Here is a 23,990-nt window from a genome sequence, read left to right as displayed (position 1 = left end):
ACTTACACTGTCCTCACAGGCAGCAGGTTCTAGATTGTTAACACCAGTGGAGTATAATATTTTTCTTCATATCCCTTTGCATGTTTTGACCAAAACGTTAAATTTATATCATGTCGTCTTTGTACAAGAAACTCAAATAAGGTAACTTGATTTGGTTGGAAGAACAGAAAGTCTGAATATTGTTCTAATTGTTGGGGAAATACAAATATTGTTTCTCTGAGGGATTTAGTCTCTTGTACAAAAACACAAGCTTGAAATGTTGGTGCAGCAAGCAATTTGGAAAGTGAATGAGATGGGTGAATCAGGGTGGCTCACTGATTAACACTGCTTCCTCACAGCACCCTTTCCTTTTTTATAATCAGAGCATTGAGAATAGGATTTGGGAGGTCATGTTATGGCTGTACAGGACATTGGTTAGGCCACTTTTGGAATGTTGCATGCAATTTTGGTCTCACTCCTGTAGGAAGGATGTTGTGAAACTTGGAAATCTTTTCTGAACCCTTGCAAGAATGTTCCCAGGGTTGGAGGGTTTGAGCTTTCTGGAGATGCTGAATAGGGCAGTTTTCCATGGAGCATTGGAGGCTGAGGGGTAATTTTGCAGAGGTTTATAAAATCAAGAGGGGCGTGGTTAGGGTAAACAGATAAGGTCTTTTCCCTGGGGTGGGTGAGTCCAGAACTGGAGGGCAGAGGTTTAGGGTGAGAGGGGAAAGATTTAAAAGGGACCTAAGGGGCAACTTTTACACACAGGGTGGTGCGTGTATGGAATGAGCTACCAGTGGAAGTGGTAGAGACTGGTACAATTGCAACATTTAACTGGCATCTGGCTGGGTACATGAATAGGAATGGTTTAGAGGGATATGGACCAAGTGCTGGCAAATGGGACTAGATTAATTTAGGATATTTGGTCGGCATGGACAGGTTGGGCTGAAGGGTCTGTTTCCATGCTGTACATCTGATTCATGACTCCACATGTGGAGTTTGCACATTTTTCCTGTGTCTGCATAGGTTTCCTCTGGGTGCTTCTGTTTCCTTCCTCAGTTCAAACATGTGCAGGTTGGGTGGATTGGCCATGGGAAATGCGGGGTTGTAGGGATCGGACGGCGACGTGATGACACTGGATGGCATTTTCTTCAGAGGGTTGGGGTGTACTTGATGGGCTAAATGCGCTGCTTCTACACTGTCGGGATTCTATGAAATAGTACGTGGGCCTTCATTACAAGCTGCTTGGAGTGTACAGGTAAGGAAGCCTCGCTCCACTGAGTTGAGCCATCATGTGACTGCAAGTGGAATGTTGTGTGAAATGCTGCCGCCAGCCACCAGGAATTATGCACTTCAACGTGGTGCAACAGAAGTTGACTAACCTGATTCCAGCAATGACAGAAATTGAGTAGATTAGGAACATGAACTCTCAAGTTCAGAAACATGTAAGGTGACCTCGAAGAATCTGGAAGTTCCTGTGCAGGTCAATATGAGTCTGTACACATTTGCAGCTGTTTCGAATAACCTGAAGATCCACATGCTTAAATGCATGGACGCACAGTATGGAAGAAACTGAGGGTGTGACTGGTAGGCACTGAATGTTGGACTGTTTGACCATGTGAATCTGTGAATGCCTGCAGTCCTCAATAGTTTCTCTTCCTTATGGAGACTCTGTGCTTTAAAGCTGGGGTCATCTACTTGGGTACATATCAGTGATTGAAGCTGACCATTTTATTCCATGGACACCGGTAGGATCAGGTGTATATCTTTTAGCCTCTCGATCCTGATCTGCCATTCAATGAGATAATGATTGATCTGTGGCCTAATTCCATGTACCTGCCTTTGGCCAGTATCCCTTAATATCTTTGCTTAAGAAAAATTTATTTATCTCAAGTTTAAAGTTAATCTAGAACAGAAAGAATCTTGTCGGTACAGAAGGACAGATCTTAACTTTAATGTAGCAACTTGAGAAATTGGAGCAAGAGTACAGCTCCTTGAAACTGCTCCTCCACTCAGTACAATTATGGCTGAACTTGGACACGTTATTCCATTTTCCCTCCTGATCTATGAATCCCTCCGTTTCTTCATCCACCAAAGCTCTGTGCATTTCTGTCTTGAGACTGGCTGTCCAGAGTTCTCTTGGTTAGAGAATGCGAAGATTCCCCACTCAGAGTAACGGGTGTTTTTTTAACACAGCCAAGCTCTTAGAGCATTTTCAAAGTGCAACTTGTTTATGATCTTTAAGGTAAGTTTCAGATGCAAGGACTCAAGCTTCCTCCATCTTGTCACCTTCCAATTTGTCATTTTAACCATGTATTCCTTTCTCCCTCAGATGTTGTCCAGTTTCCCTTAAATGTACTGACATTGTCTGCTCCGGTCACTGCGTATGTTGGTGACTTCCACAGTTGCACTGGACCTTCCAAGCTTGCTTCTGGGTTTTCTGACTTCTCTCCCTTGTGAATTCACTTTTAGTTTCCCATCACCTCCCCGAAAGCATGAGCAGCTCTTTACAGAGTGATATTGGACTGGCTTTGCTGAGGTGATTCTAACTGTATGAGTTCCATCTCACCGAAACCAGTTCCCATATTCCAAGAGTTCAGAGCCCACCCTCTGTTACCTATCTCTGGCCTTTTGTTCAGCTGCTCATGTTGGAAGCTGGAAGTTAGAGTTATACAGTTTATAGAATAGAAAGAGGTTATTTGGCCCATGGTGCCTGTTTCAAACGTTTTCCAATTCTTGATTCAGAGCCTTGAATATGATCAACCCCAGAGCACCTATAGCTGCCTCGGTTCGAGAATTCCAAAGTTTTGAAACTTCCTGAGTGAGGAAATTATTGCTTCTTATTAAAATAGTCGACCCCCTTAACTTGCTACCCTGTGACTGCTACTTTGACTTTTTTCCAGCCAGGGCACAGAACCTCTCAACATTGAGCTTATCAAGCCTTGGCAAAAAGGAGAACTCCTTGTTTGTTTTCAGTTCACTAAAATGGGATTTTTAAACATCCACCCAGGAGAACATTAGGGGCCTTGATTTAATCATCTCTTTTCCTGAGAATGAGGCACTTGCCCAGTGCTGCATATTGTGTCAGCCTAAAGCATTTGTCCCACTGCTGCCTGGTGGAAGCTGCCTGGCATTGACTTGTGAAATGAGACTAGAGTTTAAAGTGACTGCAACTTTTCTTGCTCCTTTCCTGCACTGCTCTACCGGTTACATTGCACTTTGCTGAATTTCAGTTCCACTGTCCTCGGAGCAGCAAGAGCTGGCAGAGCCGGAGGACGTAAAGAGCCAACTGAAAAGACGGCAGCCATCGAGCCCAACTCAAGTGGTCTCCAAGCCAGCAAAAAGAGCCAAAATTAAAGTGACCATACTTTCGCAAGGAGAGCCATCAGCTACCACCATGCCTTTCACAGGTGCCAAGGAAGGTAAGTGGATAGCTTGCTGTTGGGCTCCATTCTGTGATTCAGTGCCTCAAGGAACAGGAAAAGCAACTAGTCCCAGAGCTAGCGTGGAATCAGCCCTTGTCCCATTTCCTTTCTGTTGCAGGATCTTCCTCCAAGACCACTCCCTTCAGAATCTGAAGCCTCGGCTGAGTGACCCAACTTCCTCCCCTCCCCACAGCACCACCCTGGATCTGAGTCTCCTCCATCCCTTTTGGAATATCAGAGCAGTAATTGCTATAACAGAAGGGTATGCCTTACTTTTTCCTGACTGTCCTATATGACAAGGATTCAGCATGGCCTAGAAATTTCGGGGAATAAGCGTAGGGCAACAAAGAGAGAAAGAGGTGCAGTCTGATAGTGTTCCTGTTCTCAAGATTTGGCCATTAAGTCTCTCAGTCTTCATACAGATGCTTCACGGTAGCGCTGAGCATCCTCAGGAATTGGTCTTGCTGGTTCTTTTCCATGATCTGTAGCATTTTACTTTGTGGGTCCACCTTCTCTTTTCCTTTGTAAAGCTCTAATGTTTTCTGAGGACCAGGGCCCAGATTGTATTCCCAGGATCTTTGAAGGTTAGATGCTGCTCTGATATTCCAACAAGGGATGATGGAGAGAATTGGGTCCAGGGCGATGCTGGTAGGGTGGGGTAGAGGTTGTGTCACTGAACTGGGGCTTCAGAAGCTGAAGGGAGTGGTCTTGGAGGAAAATCCTGCAACAGGAAGGAAATGGGGCAAGGGATGATTCCACGCTAGCTCTGGGATCAGTTGCGTTTGCATACCAGAGAATGGGATTTAGCCAAAGTGAAGCCGCAATGCTCTCTGACCATGAAGAGTCTTGACTCAGCACTTTCAAGCTGATCGAGACATTTGATTTATTTTTCCTCGCTAACAGGTGGGGCAGGAAAACCTTTAACGTTGTCATTGAGCCAGCCAGGATCTAGTAGCAAGGAACCGGCTGGAACTGTCACAGGTCCGAGGTGAGTGCTGTCTCGCATGTTTCACATGGTGTAATACTGTTCAAGAAATCTACCGGCAGAGCATTGGGCCAATTGTTTTATCACTGACCAGTTTTACTGACACAGGTTGTGCAAGGTGGTGAAATCAGAATGGAGCTGCTGTTCAGGTACTTTGGAATTTTGACTCTCTTTGAGCTCTCTCAGTACAAAGCAGTTGCTACTCGAGAATGCAGAAACTATGCCAGTTGTCCATTCATTACTTGTTCAATCTCTCTGCACTTTCCTCCTGGCTGTGATATGACCTATGTCCCAGTACCTGGAACAATTTCTCCCATGCACTTTGTCTATGCACCTCATTATTATGAAAACTAATATCGGATCTCTTGCCCAAGCGAACATGCCCAGCTCTCTCGTGTTAAGATAATTGAAATCCTTCCTCCCTGGAAATGTTTTGACCATCGTTTTCCACTGCTGAAAATGTGTTGCCAGAAAAGCGCAGCAGGTCAGGCAGCATCCAAGGAACAGGAGAATCGACGTTTCGGGCATACCTCCACTCCCATACCTCCAAATAAACCTTTCACCACCTCCTTGAATTATGGTTGATCTCCCAGTTGAGGCAGAACCAATGTTTACACAAATTTATCGTAATTTCCTTCTTATCTTCCCCTGTCACTTTCGTGCACAAATCACCACAGGTGCCCAGCTCGTAATCCTGTTTAGAGTTATACCCTTTGTTTGATATTATCCCTCTTTTATAGGATTGTATCTCGCTTCACGTTCTCTCCATGAAATTTCCCTTGCCACCTGTCCTCGCATTCTATTAACTGGTTGATGTCCTTTTCAAGTTCTGAACTATCCTGCTTATAGTTCACAAGACTTATAAGTTTTGTGTTGTTCAGAAATGTTCCCCTGCACACCAGGTCTAGATCATTAAACTATATCAGGAAAGGCATGGGTCCTTTCCACATTAATCTCCAAGGCATCCCTCCCTCCAGTCTAAAATGCAAGCATTCACTACTGCTGTCTGTTTCTTGTCACTCAGCACTATTGTATCTAGGTAAAAAGGTAAAAAGAGGTAAAAACAATGACTGCAGATGCTGGAAACCAGATTCTGGATCAGTGGTGCTGGAAGAGCACAGCAATCCTCGGATGCTGCCTGAATTGCTGTGCTCTTCCAGCACCACTGATCCAGAGACTATTGTATCTATGTTGCTCTAGTAGCTTTTATTTTGAGTGCTCTAACTTTGCTGACAAACTTGTGTTGTGGCACTTTGCCAAATGCCTTTTGGAGGTCAGTGTATGCCATGTTTTCTACAAAACTGTTTTTGAAACCTCGGTAAGCTATTGGTAAATTGCAACAGGAATCAAAGAGTCGGGTGTTATAGGACGTAGAACATAGAACAATACAGCGCAGAACAGGCCCTTTGGCCCTCGATGTTGCACCGACCTGTGAACTATTCTCAGCTCGTCCCCCTACACTATCCCATCATCATCCATGTGCTTATCTAAGGATTGTTTAAATCTCCTTAATGTGGCTGAGTTGACTACATTGGCAGGCAGGACATTCCACGCCCTTGCCACTCTCTGCGTAAAGAACCTGCCTCTGACATCTGTCTTAAATCTATCACCCCATAATTTGTAGTTATGCCCTCTCGTACAAGCTGAGGTCATCATCCTAGGAAAAAAACTTTCACTGTCTACCCTATCTAATCTTCTGATCAGCTTGTATGTCTCTGTCAAATCCCCTCTTAGCCTTCTTCTTTGCAATGAGAACAGATCCAAGTCTCTTAGCCTTTCCTCATAAGACCTTCCCTCCAGACCAGGCAACGTCCTCGTAAATCTCCTCTGCTCCTTTACCAATGCTTCCACATCCTTCCCGAAATATGGCGACCAGAACTGTGCACAATATTCCAAGTGTGGCCGCACTAGTGTTTTGTAGAGTTGCAGCGTGAAATGAGGCTGGGAATGTCTTCTGCATTCACCCAGCAGAGGGATGGAATATGCAAGCTTGCAGGGAAAGAATGGGTGAATGAGGTTGATTGCTAACCCTGAGCTGCACCGATTGACAATATCCTGAGCGAGACAATTGTATTTGTGATTTTGCTTCCATTCAAGAGCTGCAGACGAAGAGCTTTAAAGTTTGGCTGAATCACTGGCCTTTCTGCCTTGCTCTGGTGAGGAACCATTAATGTGCTGCTAAAGACTGAATTGCAGGTAGTAACAGTCAAACCTTTTCACTGCAGTGAACCCTTAGACCCACTGAATAGGGAGTCCTACAACTTAAGAGTACAGGGTGGTTTTCAGCTGGAAGTCTGAATGCAGAGGTCCTGGCAGAAAGGGTCACAGATATGTCTGGGCCTGATGGTTTGTTTGTTTTGAAGTACTTTTCATATGTGTGGATCACAAGCCAAGTCTCATTTCATGGCCAGTCTCCACTAACCGACTTTAGATTAGATGAGATTCCCTACAGCCCTTTGGCCCAACAAGTACACACCGACCCTCAGACAGTTGAGTCCTGGCAATATCCTTGTAAGTTTCTTCTGCACTCTTTCCAATTGAATAACATCAATTTAATAACAGCAAGGTGACCAAAACTGGACACAACACTCAGCAAGTGCAACCTCACCAGCATCCTGTACAACTACAACATAACTTTGCAACTTTGATACTCAGTGACCTAACTGATGAAGGCCAATGTGCCATAAGCCGCCTTCACTGCCCTGTTATCTGATCATTGCTCCATTGCCTTTTGGGGATCTTGCTGTCTCCAAATTGATTGTTGCATTTTGTACTGTATAACAATGATAACCCCCTCGAATGTACTTAACAAGCTTAAACATTATAGCCCTTATGGGATGTTATAGCCATCACAGAAACACGGCTGAGGGAGGGACAGGACTAGTAGCTTAACGGGCCAGGTTACAGGTGCTTTCGGCAGAATTGAGGTGGTGGAAGGACGGGAGGGGGAGTTGAATTTTTGATTAAAGCAAGTATCACAGCAGTAATCAGAGATGAAACAACTGAGTGATCATCCAGTGAGGCTTTGGAGGTGGAGCTAAAAATAAGAAAGGGATGGTGACTTTATTGGGGTTGTATTATAGGCCCTTAAATAGTCAACGGGAATTAGAGGAACAAATATACAGAGAGATTGGGGAGAGTTGCAAGAGCAATAGGGTTGTCATAGTCTGAGATTTTAATTTTCCTGAGATAGACTGGGACTGCCAGAGTGTTAAGGGCTTAGATGGGGTGCAAGTTGTTCAATGCATTCAGGAAAGTTTCCTCAAGCAGTATCTCGAGGATTTGCAAATTGAACACTCCTTGCTGACGTTCTTGTTGTTTCCCTCCAGATCCTAACCACTTGCTGTCTGAAAAGGTTTCTCCTCATGCCGTCTTTCCTGCTTTTGGGAAATAGGACAGGACAGGTGATGGAGATGACAGTGAGGGAGCACTTTGGGACCAGTGATCTTAGTTGTATTAATTTTAAAAAGTTATGGAGAAGGTCAAAACTAGTCCTCAAATTCTAAATTGGGGCAAGGTGAACTTTGATGGAATTAGACCCTGGAGGTGGAAAGGTGATCCAGGAGTTTACTGAATAAGGAAATTCGGAGAGTGAAACGGGGGCACGCGATAGCCTTGGCTGAAAAGACTGGGGTGAATCCAAAGAAGTTCTTTAAGTACATTTAAAGAAAAAGAACTAGAGAGAGAGAATAAGGCCCCTCAAGGATCAAAGTGAACGCCTATGTATAGAACTGCAGGAGATGGGCGAGTTTCTCAGCGAATATTCCTCCTCTGTGTTTACCGTGGAGAAAGACATGAGAACTTGGGGAAGTCAGTGCTGATATCTTGGGGACAGTCCAGAGCACAACCGAGGAGGCGTTGGATGTATTGGAATCTGTGAAGGTAGGTAAATCTCCCTGTCTTGACTAGACATATCCAAGAACACTTCAAGGGGCGAGAAAATAAATTGTGGGGGCCCTGGCTGTCATTTTTGTGTCATTGTTCGCCACGAATGAGGTCCCGGAAGACTGGAAGATAGCAAACATTGTGCCCTTATTCAAGAAGGACTGTAAAGAAAAGCCTGGGGACTATAGACCAGTAAGCCTAACATCAGTGGTGGGTAAGTTACTTGAGAAGATTCTGAGAGGTAAGATATACATGCATTTAGAAAGACAGGGTTTGATTAGGAGTAGTCATCATGGCTTTGTGTGTGGAAGATCACGACTCACAAATTTGTTAGAGTTCTTTGATGAAGTGACCAGGAAGGTTGACGAGGGCAGGGCGGTAGACCAAGTCTGTGTAAATTAAAGTAAGACTTGTGCTAAGGTTCCACATGGTAGGCTCCTCTGAAAGGTTAGATCACATGGAGTCCAGGGGTGCTGGAAAATTGGATACACAATTGGCTTGATGGTAGGAAGCAGAGGGTAATAGTGGAAGGATGCTTGTCGGACTGGAAGCCTGTGACTGGCGGAGTACCTCCAGGGTCGGTACTGGGCCCAGTGCTATTATCTATATCGATGATTTGGATGAAAATGTACAAGGCATGATCAGTAATTTTGCAGATGACACTAAAATAGGACGTATCGCGGATAGTGAGGAAGGTTATCAGAAACTGCAACCTGATCTTGAACAGATGGAGAAGTGGGCCGAGAAATGTCAAATGGAGTTTAATATAAATAAGTGTGAGATCTTGCATTGCAGGAAGTCAAATGAAGGTAGGAGATCACGACGGATAGTAGGGCCTTAAGGAGTGTCATGAAACAGGCACCTTGGAGTTCAGGTGCACGATTCTGTGCAAGTGGAGTCACAGACAGAGCAATGAAGAAGGCTTTTAGCAAACTGGCATTCAATCAGGGCATTGAGTATAGAAGTTGGGAGGTTATTTGCAGTGGTACAGGATGTTGGTGAGGCCGCACTTGGAGTATTATGTTGGGTTTTGGTCACCTTGTTATAGGAAGGATGTTATTAAACTGGTAAGAGTGGAGCAGAAATTTACAAGGATGTTGCCTGGTCTCAGTGGTCTGAGTTATAGGTGGAGGTTGGACAAGCTGGGACCTTTTTCTTCAATATGTAGGAGACTAGGAGGAATCTTATAGAACTGTACAAGATCATGAGAGGTATGGATAGGGTGAATGCACTCAGTCTTTTTCTTAGGTTTGGGGAATCAAGAACTAGATGGCATCAGTTTAAAGTAGAAGGGAAAGAATAAAAGGGAACCTGAGAGGCTACGTTTTTATACACAGGATGGTGTGCACATGGAATGAGCTGCCAGCGGAAGTGGCTGAATCAGATGCATTAATAACATTTAAAAGACATTTGGACAAATACATGGATCGGAAAGGTTTAGAAGGATATCAGCTAAATGCAGGGACATTGGGTTAGTGTCGATGGACATTTTGGTCAGCATGAGCCAATTTGGGCCAAAGGGTCTGTCTCTATCCTGTAGGACTCTAATTACGAGCAGGAGTTGGCCATTTGGCTCCTTGTCTGCTCTGCCATTCATCAAGACCACGACAGACATTTTTGTGGTCTTGACTCTATACTTTCCTACCTCCTTCCACTATTCTTTAGACATGGAAGTCAATCAACCTCTGTGCTAAACATATTCAGTGACCCCCTTCTCCATTGTTCTGTGGAGAAATGAACTTCTTGAACTTATGAATCTCTTGGTGAAAAAACATTTCTCATCGTGAATGGACCATGCCCTTTTGCTCAATTGCGTCCCCTGAGTCCAATCCCTTGCGCATGGGGACTATCCTTTCAATATATACCCTGTCAAGCCTCTTTCATGCGTAGACAGTGTTTTGAGACATTTATGGTTAAGACATGTCGTTATTGTCCATCATGTCATCGTTGCATTCTCTTGTCCGGTTGCCCAGATCGAATGTGGAAGTGTTCTCCACTTGTCCGAGTACAATAACCTCACCTGCTCCAGCCGTCAGCACCACAGCCAGTGCCTTCCATACTATCCAGGCCAGACTGGTCACCCCACCAGGTTCCAGTACTTCACAGCAACCTCATTCTGCACCGAACACAGCATCAGGTATGAACACAGTCTCTTTAATTTGTTACCTTTGCTTTGAGTAAATTCTGAGAAACTGTTTCTGGTGGAAGGAGGATTGGTAATCCTAAGGTACAAATTGCTAACAGAACTGAAGAAATGCTGAGAATTTTGATTTTGAGAAGCGAGAAATGTGATCTATGCAAATATGATTGGGCAGTGATGGGACAAGTCAATGTGTAACTTGAGATTGGAAGCTGGTTATCTGAAAAACATTTGTTCTTGCAATAAAATTTTAGCTGTGTGCCATTTTCTCCAAGTGTACACCTTCCATACATGCGTGAATAACAATTTAGAAAGAAACCTGAATCTCATCTGATCTAAGAGGAAAGAAAGGGTTAAACTTTGCCTTTAGTGGGTAATAGTGCTACTTCCTGCTCCCAAAATGCATTTAAGCGTAAGATGGCAGGAACAGATCCGTATCAGCTATGATTCCGTTTCTACTGTTTTGAAACAACAGTACTGTTCTCACGTGGTTTGTCGGCCCTTCTCACCTGTGAGTGTAACAAAACCAAAACTTGCGTCGCAGTCAAGAACTGAGGCCATAAAACGCAGGAGTGAAAGTTAGGCCATTCAGCCCATCGATACCACTCCAGCCTTCAATCATGGCAGATGGGCATTTCAACGCCACTTGCCTGCACTCTCCCCATATCCCTTAATTCCTTGCGAGATTAAGAATTTATCGATCTCTGCTTGAAGACGTGTAACATCCCGGCCTCCACTGCACTCCGTGGCAAAGCATTCACAGGCCCACCACTCGCTGTTTGAAGAAATGTCTCCTCATTTCCATTTTAAATTGACCCCCTCTAATTCTAAGGCTGTGCCCACAGGTCCGAGTATCCCCACCTGACGGAAACAAATTCCCGGCGTCCACACTTTCTAAGCCGTGCATTATCTTGTAAGTTTCTATTAGATCTCCTCTCAACCTTCTAAACTCTAATGAATACAATCCCAGGATCCTCAGCCATTCATCGTACGTTAGACCTACCATTCCAGGCATCATCCGTGTGAATCTCTGCTGGATACATTCCAGTGCCAGTGTATCCTTGCTGAGGTCTGGGGCGCAAAACTGGGCACAGTATTCTAAATGGAGTCTAATCAGGGCTTTATAAATCCTCAGTAGCACATCACTGCTTTTACATTCCAACCCTCAAGATAAATGACAACATTACATTTGCTTTCTTGACCACAGACTCAACCTGCAGATCAACCTTCAGAGATTCCTGGACTACCACTCCCAGATCCCTTTGTACTTTGGCTTTATGAATTTTCTCACCGTTCAGAAAATAGTCCATCCCTGTATTCTTTTTTCCGAAGTGCAAGACCTTGCAGTTGCTCACGTTTAATTTCATCAGCCATTTCTTGGACCACTCTCCTAAACTGTCTAAATCTTTCTGCAGCCTCCCCACGTCCTCAGTACTACCTGCCTGTCCACCTAACTTTGTATCATTGGTGAACTTCGCCAGACTGCCCCCAGTCCCTTCATCCAGATCATTAATATATAAAGTGAACAGCTGCGGCCCCAGGACTGAACTCTCAGGACCCCACTTGTCATTAGCTGCCATTCCAAAAAAGAACCTTTTTATCCCAACTCTCTGCCTTCTGTCAGACAGCCAATCCTCAATCCATGCCAATAGCTCACCTCTAACACCACGGACCTTCACCTTACTTAGCAGGCTCCCGTGAGGCACCTTATCAAAGCCCTTTTGGAAGTCTAGGTAGATAACTTGCACTGGGTTTCCCTGGTCAAACCAACTTGTTCCCTCTTCAAAGAATTGTAACAGGTTTGTCAGGTATGACCTCCCCTTACTAAATCCGTGTTGACTTGTTCTAATCCGACCCTACACTTTAAAGAATTTAGAAATTTCATCTTTAATGATGGATTCTAGAATTTTACCTACAACCGAGGTTAGCCTCATCGGCCTATAATTTTCCATCTTTAGTCTTGATCCTTTCTTGAACAAGGGGGTTACAACAGCGATTTTCCAATCATCTGGGACTTTCCCTGACTCCAGTGATTTTTGAAAGATTACAACCAATGCTTCCAATATTTCTTCGGCCACCTTCCTCAGAACTCTAAGATGTAGCCCATCGGGGCCAGGAGATTTATAAATTTTTTGGACCTTTTTAGCTTTTCTAGCACTTTCTCTTTTGCAATGGCTACCGTGCTCAACTCTGTCCTTGACTCTCCTTAATTGTTGGCATATTAAGTTCTTCAGCTATTTCCTTATCTCCCATCACTAGCCTTCCTGCATCAATTTGGAGCGGCCCAATTTCTACTTTTGCCTCTTGTTTGTTTCTTATGTATTGAAAGAAAATGTTACCACCATTTCTAATATTACTGGCTAGCTTACCTTCATATTTGATCCTTTCCTTCCTTATTTCTCTCTTTGTTATCCTCAGTCTTCTCAATCTTCTGATTTCCCAGTGCTCTAGGCCACTTTATAGGCCCTCTCTTTATCTGTGATACATTTCCTGACTTCCTTTGTCAGCCATGGCTGTCTAATTCCTTCCCCCTCCGCCCCACCCAAATAATCTTTCTTTTCTTTGGGATGAACCTCTGTACCGTGTCCTCAGTTACACCCAGAAACTGCTGCCATTGAGGCTCGTACCATCTCGGGGGTACTTGGGCTTGTGATTAGGCAGTGATGCCCACATCTGCTGAAAGAATTTTTAAAAAAGTGACCTTTTGGTTTGTGTTCAGGGACACAGTCAGCAAGTAGCCTGCTCCAAGGATTGAGCTTCAGTCTGCAGGACATTGGAACAAAACCTTCTAGCCTGTCATCTGCCAGCCCGAGCCAGGTACATTTGTTACATATCGTACTTTTCAACCAACGTATATAGAGAGAGAAGGTTTGAGAAAGCATTGTTGCTTATTCTAACGAATATAATAATGTCACCCACAAACAGATACTTCACCTCAGCCAGGGTTGTAGAGCCAGGCGGGGTGTAAATATAACACGCATTTGTAAAAAAAAAATGATTTAATGAGCAAATTATCAATCTCTGAAATAAAATCCCCAGAGGTCATGATGGAAGCAATTGTTACTGAATCCCTCAAATGAAAATTGATTTTTAAAAAAAAAATTAGATTTTGAATCGAGGATGTATGATGTGCGGTGAGAGCATGGAGTTTTGGAGGAACAGGTTTTTTTCCACCTAACGTTCCCAGTGCTGTCCATGTTGAAGTCTGGGTCTATTGTAGACTGACAATTAATGCAACTCTTGGAATGTTAAAAAATGAATGATTGATTAATATCCTGGGGGTTACCGTTGATCAGAAGTTGAACTGGACAGGCCATAGAAACACTGTGGCTACAGGAGCAGATCAGAAGCTAGGAATTCTGTAGTGAGTAACTGACCACATGGCTCCGAAAGCCAGTTTGCCAAGACAAAGGGTTGTGATGGAAAGTTTTGCACCTACTGTTTGAGTACATCTCCAACAGCACTTTGGAAGCTTCACGCCATCCAAGACAAAGCAAGCTCACTAATTTACAACTCCAACCCCCATTTCAGTATCCACTTACCCCACCGCTGATGCTGAGGAGCAGCAGTGTGTACCATCTACGAGATGCACTTGCAAAAATTGACGAGGGCTCCTCGATCTGCACCTTGTAAACGCACAAACATTGTTATCGAGAAGGACATTGGCAGTAGATTTGTAGGAACACCACCCTTGCAAATTCCCCTCACCATCCTGAATTTGATGTACATCGTCATTCTTTCAGTGTCATGCGTCAAATTCCCTCCTGACAGCGCATGGACTGCAGCAATTCAAGAAGACAGCTGAACAACACTTTCTCTGATGTGATGTGTGTGCAGCAAGCCAGGATTGGGAGACAGGGAGCTAGTTGAATGGGGTAGCCCATGGTGCTTAGCAAATTGAATTGGCTGCAGTCACCTCCTCAGTAACTTGGACTCAACATCTCAGGTCTACCATGTTTTCAAGCCTTTCTGGCCATGCCTGATGCGATTGGTCCCTGTATCTGCCTTAGTGTTTCAGCAAAAATGTCGTTCACAGGCTCCGAGTGTGAAGAGTTCAACCTCCACCCTGGGCCATGTAACTGTGGCAGCAAATTCTGTTGTCCGCGCATCGCCTGCACCGGGATTCCTGGGTGGGAACGGGAGCAACAAATCTACCACTATCCACCACCTGCTGAGCAATGGAGGATTGTCCAAACTGACAAGCAGCTCGTCCACCCTATCAGGTACTGAGAGCAACGATAGAAGCTCACCCCTCTCTATCTTTTGACCTTGAATGTGAACAAAATATCTTTGTTGTATTATCAAATGTTGCAAACAATAACTCGATTGGTGTCTTTAACATCATACAATTGAAAATGATACTAACACTAACAGGGAAATATTCAGACAGATGGCCAATGGTTTAAATTTATATTTTCAGGAGGGTCTCAAAGTTGAGAGGTAAGGTAGTGAAGTAGAGAGGTGTGAGGAGGGAATTCTAGGAATCGAGAAAACTGAAGATACATCCAACAGTGGTGGAGCGATTGAAATCAGGGACAGTCAGGAGACTGGAATTGAAGGACCGCAGATATTTTGGGAATTTGTAGAATCACAACAGATGGCACAGTTGGGATGGGGAGCAGCCTATGTGGATTTGGAAACAAAATGAGAATTTTAACATCAAGATATTAATTGAACTGGAGCCAATGTCACTTAGTGAGTAAAAGTGGTAGGGCAGAGGAGTTATCTACAATCTAAGACATCATTATAGATTTGACTGACAGTCTTTTGGAGGTTGGACTGAGAGACACCAGCGAGGCACATGATCGGCATAGTTGAGTCCAGTTATACGTTGAGGGTACACGTGAGGGTTTGAGCAGCAAATCAGCTGGCGTTCTGGAGGTGGGCACTAGCATTTGTCCTGATGATGCAAAAATGAGATCACAGGTCTGTCACAGAGTCAAATATGACAACAAGAATGTGAACAGACAGACCCGTTGATTGTTGCTGAACATTCAAATCAGTATCTAGGGAACACTGTTCAAAACAGGAACTGGACAAAATCTTGTTTGAATCTTCCTAATATTTACCTGAAGGAAATTGCAGCATCCATCAGCAACATCAGAGGAGTTGATAAAGGTGCGGGTCGTAGAGATGTACAGCACGGAAACAGACCCTTTGGTCCAGCTCATCCATGTCGACCAGATATCCTAAATTAATCTAGTCTCGTGCCAGCATTCGGCCCATATCCCTCAAAGCCCTTCCTATTCATATACCCATCGAGGTGCCTTTTAAATGCTGTAATTGTACCAGCCTCCATCACGTCCTCTGTCAGCTCATTCTATACGTGCACCACTCTCTGTGTGAAAAAGGTGCCCCTTTGATCCCTTTTAAATCTTTCCCCTCTCACCCTAAACCTATGCCCTCTAGTTCGAGACTTCCCAACCTCAGGGAAAAAGACTTTGTCTATTTACTCTACCCATGCCCCTTATGATTTTATAAAACTCTTATAAGGTCACATCTCAGCCTCCGATGCTTCAGGGAAAACAGTCCCAGCGTATTCAGCCTGTCCTTATAGTTCAAACCCTGCACCCCAGCCAACATTCTTGTAAATCTTTTCTGAACCCTTTCAAGGTTCACAACATCCTTCTGATAGGAAGGAGACCAGAATTGCACACAGTATTCCAAAAGTGGCGTAACCAATGTCCTGTACAGCCACAACATGACCTCCCAACTCCTATACTCAATGCTCTGACCATTAAAGGAAAGCATGCCAAACATCATCTTCACTACCCTACCTACCTGCAACTCCACTTCCGAGGAACCAAGAACCTGCACTCCAAGGTTTCTTTGTTCAGCAATACTCTCCAGCACCTAACCATGAAGTGTGTAAGTCCTACCCTGATTTGCCTTTCCAAAATGCAGCATCTCTCATTTATCTAAATTAAATTCCATCTGCCATTCCTTAGCCCATTGGCCCACTCTGAGGTGACCATCTTCACTGTCCGCCTCCACTCCAATTTCAGTGTCGTCTGCAAATTTATTAACTATATCTCCTATGTTCACATCCAAATCATTTATGTAAATGACAAAAAGCAATGGACCCCGCACTGATCCTTGTCAAACACCACTGGTCACAGGCCTCCAGTCTGAAAGGCAACCCTCCATCAGTATCCTCTGTCTTCTACCTTCAAGCCAGTTCTGTATCCAAATGGCTAGTTCTCCCCGTATTCCATGTGTTGTAACCTTGCTAACCAATCTACCATGCAGAACCAGTCCATGTAGATCACGAGCATCGCTCTACCCTTATCAGTCCTCTTCGTTATTTCTTCAACGAATTCAGTCAAGTTAGCGAGACATGATTTCCCATGCACAAAATTGTGTTGACTATTCCTAATCAGTCCTTGCCTTTCCAAATCCATCTAAATCCTGTCCCTCAGGATTACCTCCAACTGCCCACCACCAATGTCCGGCTCAACAATGGATAGTTCCCCTCCAGTCTTTTGGCACCTCACCTTTGACTATTGATGATACAAATATCTCAGCAAGGGGCCCAGCGATCAATTCCCTAGCTTCCCACTGAGTTCTAGGGTATACCTGATCAGGCCTTGGGATTTATGCATTTTGCTGATTTTTCAAGATGTCACCATCTATTTCCCCACATTGTGTATTTTCCATGTCCTTCTACACAGTCAACAGTGATGCACAATACTCGTTTCATCTGTACTCCATCTCCTGTGGTTCCACACATAGGGCTGCTTTGCTGATCTTTGAGGGGCCCTATTATCTCCCTAGTTACCCTTTTGTCCTTAATCTATTCATAAAATCCCCTTGTATTCTCCTTTACCCCATTTGCCAAATCTATCTCATATCCCCTTTTTGCCCTCCTGATTTCTCTCTCGAGTCTCCTGCTACTGCCTTTACACTCTGCTGAGGAGTCACTCGATCTCTGCTGCCTATTGATGACACATGCTTCCTTCGTTTTCTTAACTAAAACCTCAATTTCTCTCATCATCAAGCATTCCCTACATCTATTAGTCATTGCTTTTCACATTAACAGGAACATACTGTCTGTATTCTCGTTATCCCGCTTTGAAGGTTTTGCTTTTTCCAGCCATCCGTTTTCCTGCGCTCATCCACTCCCAATCAATTTTTGAAAGTAGTTGCCTAATACCGTCGAAATTGCTCTTCCTCCAATTTAGAAGCTTAACTTTTTGATCCGGTCTATCCTTTTCCATCACTATTTTAAAACTAATAGAACTTTGGTTGCTGCCTCCAAAGGTTCCCACTGACCCCTCAATCACTTGCCCTGCCTTATTTCCCCAGAGTATGTCAAGGTTTGCACCTTCTCTAGTAGGTGCAACTACATTCTGAATTGGAAAGTTTTCTTGTAAGCACTTAACAAATTCCTCTCCATGTAAACCCTTATGACTATGGCAGTCCCAGTCTATGTTTGGAAAGTTAAAATCCCCTACCATAAGCACCCTAGTATTCTTGCAGATAACTGAAATCGCTTTACAAATTTGTTACTCAATTTCCCGCTGACTATTGAAAGGTGGGGGGGATTCTGTAGTACAATCCCAGTAAGGCGATCATCCCTACCTTATTTCTCAGTTCCACCCAAATAACTTCCCTGAACATATTCCCAGGAATATCATCCCTAAGTACAGCTGTGATGTTATCCTAAGTCAAAAAACGCCGCTCCCCTTTCTATCCTTCCTGTAGCATTTGCATCCTGGAACATTAAGCTGCCAGTGCTGTCTATCCCTGAGCCAAGTCTCTGTAATTACTATGATTTAGGGTGTAGGTTTGCTCGCTGAGCTGTAGGTTTGATAGCCAGACGTTTCATTACCTGGCTAGGTAACATCATCAGTAGTGACCTCCAAGTGAAGCGAAGCTGTTGTCTCCTGCTTTCTATTTATATCTTTCTCCTGGATGGGGTTCGTGGGGTTTGTGGTGATGTCATTTTCTGTTCCTTTTCTAAGAGGTTGATAGATGGCATCTAGATCTATGCGTTTGTTTATGGCATTGTGGTTGGAGTGCCAGGCCTCTAGGAATTCTCTGGCATGTCTTTGCTTAGCCTGTCCCAGGATAGATGTGTTGCCCCAGTCGAAATGGTGGGTTTTTTTTCATCCGTGTGTAGGGCTACGAGAGAGAGAGGGTCATGTCTTTTTGTGGCAGGGACAGGCTAAGCAAAGACATGCCAGAGAATTCCTAGAGGCCTGGCACTCCAACCACAACACCATAAACAAACACATAGATCCAGATGCCATCTATCAACCCCTCAGAAAACGAACAGAAAATGACATCACCACGAACCCCATCCAGGAGAAAGATATAAATAGAAAGCAGGAGACAACAGCTTCGCTTCACTTGGAGGTCGCCACTGATGATGTTACCTAGCCAGGTAATGAAACGTCTGGATATCAAACCTACAGCTCAGCGAGCAAACCTACCCCCTAAACCTGAGCTACAAACCTTGCAATTACTATGATATCCAAGACCTATGTTCCTAACTATGCCCTGAGTTCATCTGCCTTCCCTGTTATGCCTCTTGCATTGAAATAAATGCAGTTTAATTATCAGTCCTACCTCTATCTCTGCTTTGTTCCTGCCTGCCCTGACTGTTTGACTTGCTCCTCTTCCCAACCATAGCAGTCTCGGACTGCTCTCTTTCCTCACTTTCTCGGTGGATCCCAGCCTCATCATCTTACTAGTTTAAATCCTACCGAGCAGCTCTTGCAAATCACCCTGCCAGTATATTAATCCCCTTCCAATTCAGATGCAATCTGTCCTTCTTTAACAGGACACTTTTACCCCAGAAGAGATTCCAATGATCCTAAAATGTGAACCCAGCACCAGCTCATCAGCCACGCATTCATCTGCTCTATTCTCCTCTTCCTACCCTGACTGATATTACTGCCCTCGATTACCTTTTTAAATTCCTGCCTAATTTCCTATATTCCTTCCTCAGAATCTCAATCTTTTTCCTTCCTATATTGCGAGTTCCAATGTGTACAACAACCTTGTTCCTGGACCCTCTCCCCTTTGGGATATTCTGCACTCTGTCTGAGATATCCTTGGTCCTGCCTCCAGGGAGCCAACACACCATTCTGATCTCTCGCTGTCAGCTGCAGAAACGTCTGTCTGTGCCTCTGACCAGAGAGTCCTCTAACACAATCAGTCACTTGGAACCTGACGTACATTGTTACCTTACAGCCAGTCTCAGTACCAGAAACTTGGCCGTTCACGCTACATTCCCCTGAAAGTCCATCACCCCACCTCCCTAACATTTTCTAAAACTGCATACTTGTTTGAGATGGCAATAGCCACAGAAGACATGAGCAGTACTTTCTCCCTCTCCCACCTTTGCTGGAGGTAACCCATCTACCTGACTTATTGTGGCCTAGGCCAGACCCCCTCAAAAGATTTGAAGAAAGTAGCCTAGAACCTAATTTTTCTGGTTGTTTTCAGCAGAAGCAAGGTGAATATTCCAGCAAGAATGCAGCAGGTCAGACAACTCTGTTTTAAACAAAAACACACAAACAAAAGAAAACTGAATTTAGAATACCATAACTGGATGTCGGTTCTCCTGTTAACCAACATCCAGAACCTCAACCTGAGCTACAAATCTTCTCAAAACTCGTTAATACCGTAACTACTTGAAACCCAACCAACACGAAAATGCAACTTAACAAAGAGCTGTTCCGATTTCTTAGTGCAAGAATCTGTGTTTCAATTTGCCTTTTTGCCAAGGGATGTTTGTGGAATGTTGTGAGAGCTGCCAGAGATCAGCATGGAGCTGTTTCTTTGGGTCCCCAGCTCAAACTTGACCAGCAGGTTCAAGCTGACTGCTTGCTAAAACCAAACCTTGTGAATTGGGAGAACTGGCCACTCCCCATTTCATTGTGCAAGTGCTTGCAGAAAAAAACTTTAAAGCCGTTTCAAGTAGATATTTCCAGACATTTCGGAGCCTGACCCCTTTTAGAAAAAAACAAGGTCAGAATAACCTTGTTGAAAAAGGAGCATCATCACAAACTGTATCTGCAGTTTTTCTCTTTTCCTATAAGTGCCATGCATCCCACCACATGGCTCCTGTAAATTCCTCATTGCCTCTAACTGATGCTCCAGCTGATCCATGTGATCTGATAGGATTGGCAACCAAAGACACTTGCTGCAGACATAATCATCAGTAACATGGAAACTCTCTTTCTAATCTCCCCCATCTGACAGGAAGAGCACACTACTCAACTAAAGGCCATCTCTGCACTTGAACAATCTACAGACTCAAAAAATAGCTCAGTCTTACTGCTCTTAAAAAGAATAACTCCAGGCTAACTTAGTACCTATGAGTTATATTTTCATAATCTCTGTCCCTTGATTAAATTATCAGTGTACTGGAGAAAGGGTTTTTGGGAGGCAGCCGAGTAGGATTGCAACAGCTAATTGTATCATCTTGATTCAAAATTCGATGAGCTCTCATATAAAATATGAGAGTGAAGACAACAAATGGTGATTGGAACCAGACTCTCTGCTTTTTATTGAAATAAAAATAGAAAGTGCCAAAAATCCTCAGTAGGTCAGGCAGCATTTGTGGGGAGAGAAGCCAACTTAACGTTTCAGCTCTGAGTTTTGAAACATCTTGTTTTACATTCATGTTGACCTAGGACTTCCAGGCTTCTCTTGGAAATCATGTGATAGGGGCAGTCTTTTTTTATATCTAATTGACATGTGGCTTTTTACTGGTACAGTGCTGTCCAGGAAAGCCAGCCTGAATTATGGGCTGAAGTCTCTGGAATATGACTACGAATCCATGACCTTTTATCCCAAGTAGGTGGGAACTTGTTAGTGACTGGCGGTGCCTAGCTTTTGTAAATATTCTACGAAATCAGCTCTGTCCTGCAGCCTTTGTGCCATGGCCAACATTATGACCCAAATTCATTTCCCCTCCATGTTCTCAGGTGTGAAGCCTCCAACCACGATCACTGTGACCCTGAGGACCCAGGGCAACCGAGTGTCATCCCTAAGTCAACCCAGTACCGCCAATGCCATGTCCAGCTTATGTAGCACGGTGGGTAGCCAGGTTCTCAAGCTCGACGAAACTGATCAAGAGGGCAAAATGCAGGCGGCACAGAATCAGCAGGTGACTATCCTGGCGTCTCATCTTTTCCAAAGACTGCAGGAAATGTCAGGTTTTTAAAAATAAAATAGCAATCTGGTTTAAAGAACAAAGTGGGAGTGAGAAATCTTTACTCCTAAAATGAGGTAGAGACTGGATATAGCACTGTCACCATAAATCAAAGAAGAAATGTTTACAACAGAACCTGTACTTGAGTTGATTAGGTGTGGGACAATTTCCTAAACACATGTAGCAAGGATCAGAAAGCAATTTAAAAAGCTGGTACAATGTTTGCCTTCATCAGAAGGGAGCAGGAGGATGTAAAGGTGAAAGTTATGTTACAACTGTACAGAACTCTGGTTAGACCTCGTCAAAAGTACAGCCTTTAGTTCTGGGCACCAGTCCTCAGGGAAGACAAGTTGACAAGACAAGCGAGCACAGCACAGTTTCAATGTCATAGCTCCAGTTGTTTAAGATCAAATTTTACCTGAACAAGGCTTGGTTTCATTTCTGTTCAGAAGACTCATTGATATATTTTGGGGTATTTCACATGACTAAAAGAATTGATAACGTAGGTTAAAAGAAATTCTTTCCTCTGTTCCTGGTGATCCAGAATTTGCAAAGTTTATTTGAAAACAAGCTCTTCTCCACAAAAATAGTGAAGTGCAGGCCTTCCCTTTCCCAATAAAGCATTTAAAATATTTCAAATTGAGAATGATCGTTCGTGTCAGGTCTGGATATCTGTGGTGGACTGAAATCAGTTAGAAGTGGTGCTGATGTACAATGCACCATGATCAGACACAATGATGGAACCTGGTAGATGGGCTAAATGGCCTGTCTCCTTCTGAAATAGACATGAGGGGAAGAACTGAAACACTTCCACCTGCGCAAGATGAAGACTTTGCATCGAACTTAGGGAAACTTGAGACCTCTGAATCAAGTCCATGCTTTGTCTGCCCTGGGAACATTTGATGGAAAGAGAGGTTACTTTGCTTCACAATTGCCCTGCACTGATACAGCATGGATGAGATACAGAGTAAACCAAGTGATGGAGCTGCAATGTTTTTCTTTGATTTGAGTCCACCTTGATTTGGGATTGCCAGATGAGGTGGTATTTCCTGTTTTGCAAGTTAAAACAGCTGTTACTTTGAGGTAGTTTTCCACATCTGACCTATATTCCCATAAAACTGTGGTCACATTGCCTTTGACCTTGCCTTTTTCTCTCTGCAGTGCTGTGACTCTCTGTTATCGGTCCCGAGTTCCCAAGGCACAAGCACAATCAAACAGACCAGTGCATCGGGAGATGTCAGCAAAGGTCATTCCCCTGTTGAATTAGCTTCAGTGGAGAAGATTTCAGAGTCCCAGTCTTCAGCTGCAGTTATAGGTGAGGCCAGATCCAGGGCAGGTCGATACTGGCTTTGAGCTGAGATTGTGGTTTGGAATTTTTGTTCAATATTAACTGTCAAGATGATAAATTGTTTCCATGTCACCAGTGCTGTTCATAAAATGGTGTCTAATCCTTGATAAATAGTGAGGATGCACTGCAGAAATGCTGTTGTGGTGTTTGATGGAGACAGTACCTCCTGTGGGGAAGCAACCTCTTTTTGGATGATAAATCATGAGTTTCTAAGTGCTCATTGCTTCAACCTTTTCAAGGCATCTATGTAGTTGGTCCCTTTTCCACAAGAACTAAACCGCTTTATCAGATCATCATCAAAAACTTTATTGTCCCATTCACTACTGCTGTGATAGAGAGCAAGGTCCTGGAACGGCACAGTGTACAATTTGGAGAAAGATTTGGCTGATGGTGAAAGTTTGTAGAAGTGCACTGTATCCCAACTGCTATTAAAGGAAAAATAGGCTTGGTGGAGGTGAAAGGGAAACATGATTGGGGAGGGAGTGAAGAAAGATGCACAGCTCTTGCTGTGGATGGTCAGGAGACAGTGTGCACAGACACTGTTTTGAGTATCAATAATTTTGCCTTTGAATTACACTGAATGCCTCATTTTCTGAAGATGAGCTGGTACGCACACCAAGATACTATGATATACTTGACTGAGTCTTCATGATATAAGGTACCGCTGTAAGATGTCAGAAGCCCTGCAACACCACATTAAAGACCAACGGGTTTATTAGAAATCACAAGCTTTCAAACCACTGCTCCTCCTCAAGGAGAGGTGTTCTGAAAGCTTGTGATTTCAAATAAATATTTCGATTTAAACCTGGTGTTGTGACTTCTGAGATTTCATGGCCTGGGGCTGAGTCATTACCATGTGTTAGTCCAGTCAGAGTTTGTTAATCCCTCTCATTCTTTTCCAGTGACTACGAGTCCAACAAAAACTCTTTATGTGATGTCTGATGCCAAGATGTCTGCCCTCACCAAGTCTATTGTAAGTCCAGCCGAAGCCTGCCCTCTGAAGTTGTCGGGGGCCTCTTCCTTGACTACAGCTGGCCCGATCGTGGCTACCTCCACCTGTA

The 23,990-nt window shown here is 43.9% G+C and overlaps 1 protein-coding gene across 2 annotated transcripts in view; it reads left to right on the top strand.

Annotated features, from left to right (window-relative positions):
- Positions 1-22,835, top strand: part of kansl3 (KAT8 regulatory NSL complex subunit 3) — a 79,077-nt gene extending 56,242 nt beyond the window's left edge. The window contains exons 15-20 of one of the 2 annotated variants that reach the window (XM_043681073.1): positions 3,213-3,401; positions 4,308-4,392; positions 10,248-10,411; positions 13,134-13,231; positions 14,451-14,637; positions 22,743-22,835. In XM_043681073.1, the coding sequence (XP_043537008.1) occupies positions 3,213-3,401; positions 4,308-4,392; positions 10,248-10,411; positions 13,134-13,231; positions 14,451-14,637; positions 22,743-22,750 (731 nt within the window). In that variant the 3' untranslated portion in view covers positions 22,751-22,835. Of the gene's footprint in view, positions 1-3,212; positions 3,402-4,307; positions 4,393-10,247; positions 10,412-13,133; positions 13,232-14,450; positions 14,638-22,742 lie in introns of those variants that run through there. The other variant, XR_006309887.1, reaches the window with a different exon arrangement.
- Positions 22,836-23,990: the final 1,155 nt, after the last annotated feature.

This window comes from Chiloscyllium plagiosum, chromosome 41, assembly GCF_004010195.1.
Source record: "Chiloscyllium plagiosum isolate BGI_BamShark_2017 chromosome 41, ASM401019v2, whole genome shotgun sequence".
Classification (NCBI taxonomy): Eukaryota; Metazoa; Chordata; class Chondrichthyes; order Orectolobiformes; family Hemiscylliidae; genus Chiloscyllium; species Chiloscyllium plagiosum.
The sequence above is the reverse complement of the archived record's forward strand: the minus strand, read 5'-3'. Positions and strand labels throughout refer to the sequence as shown.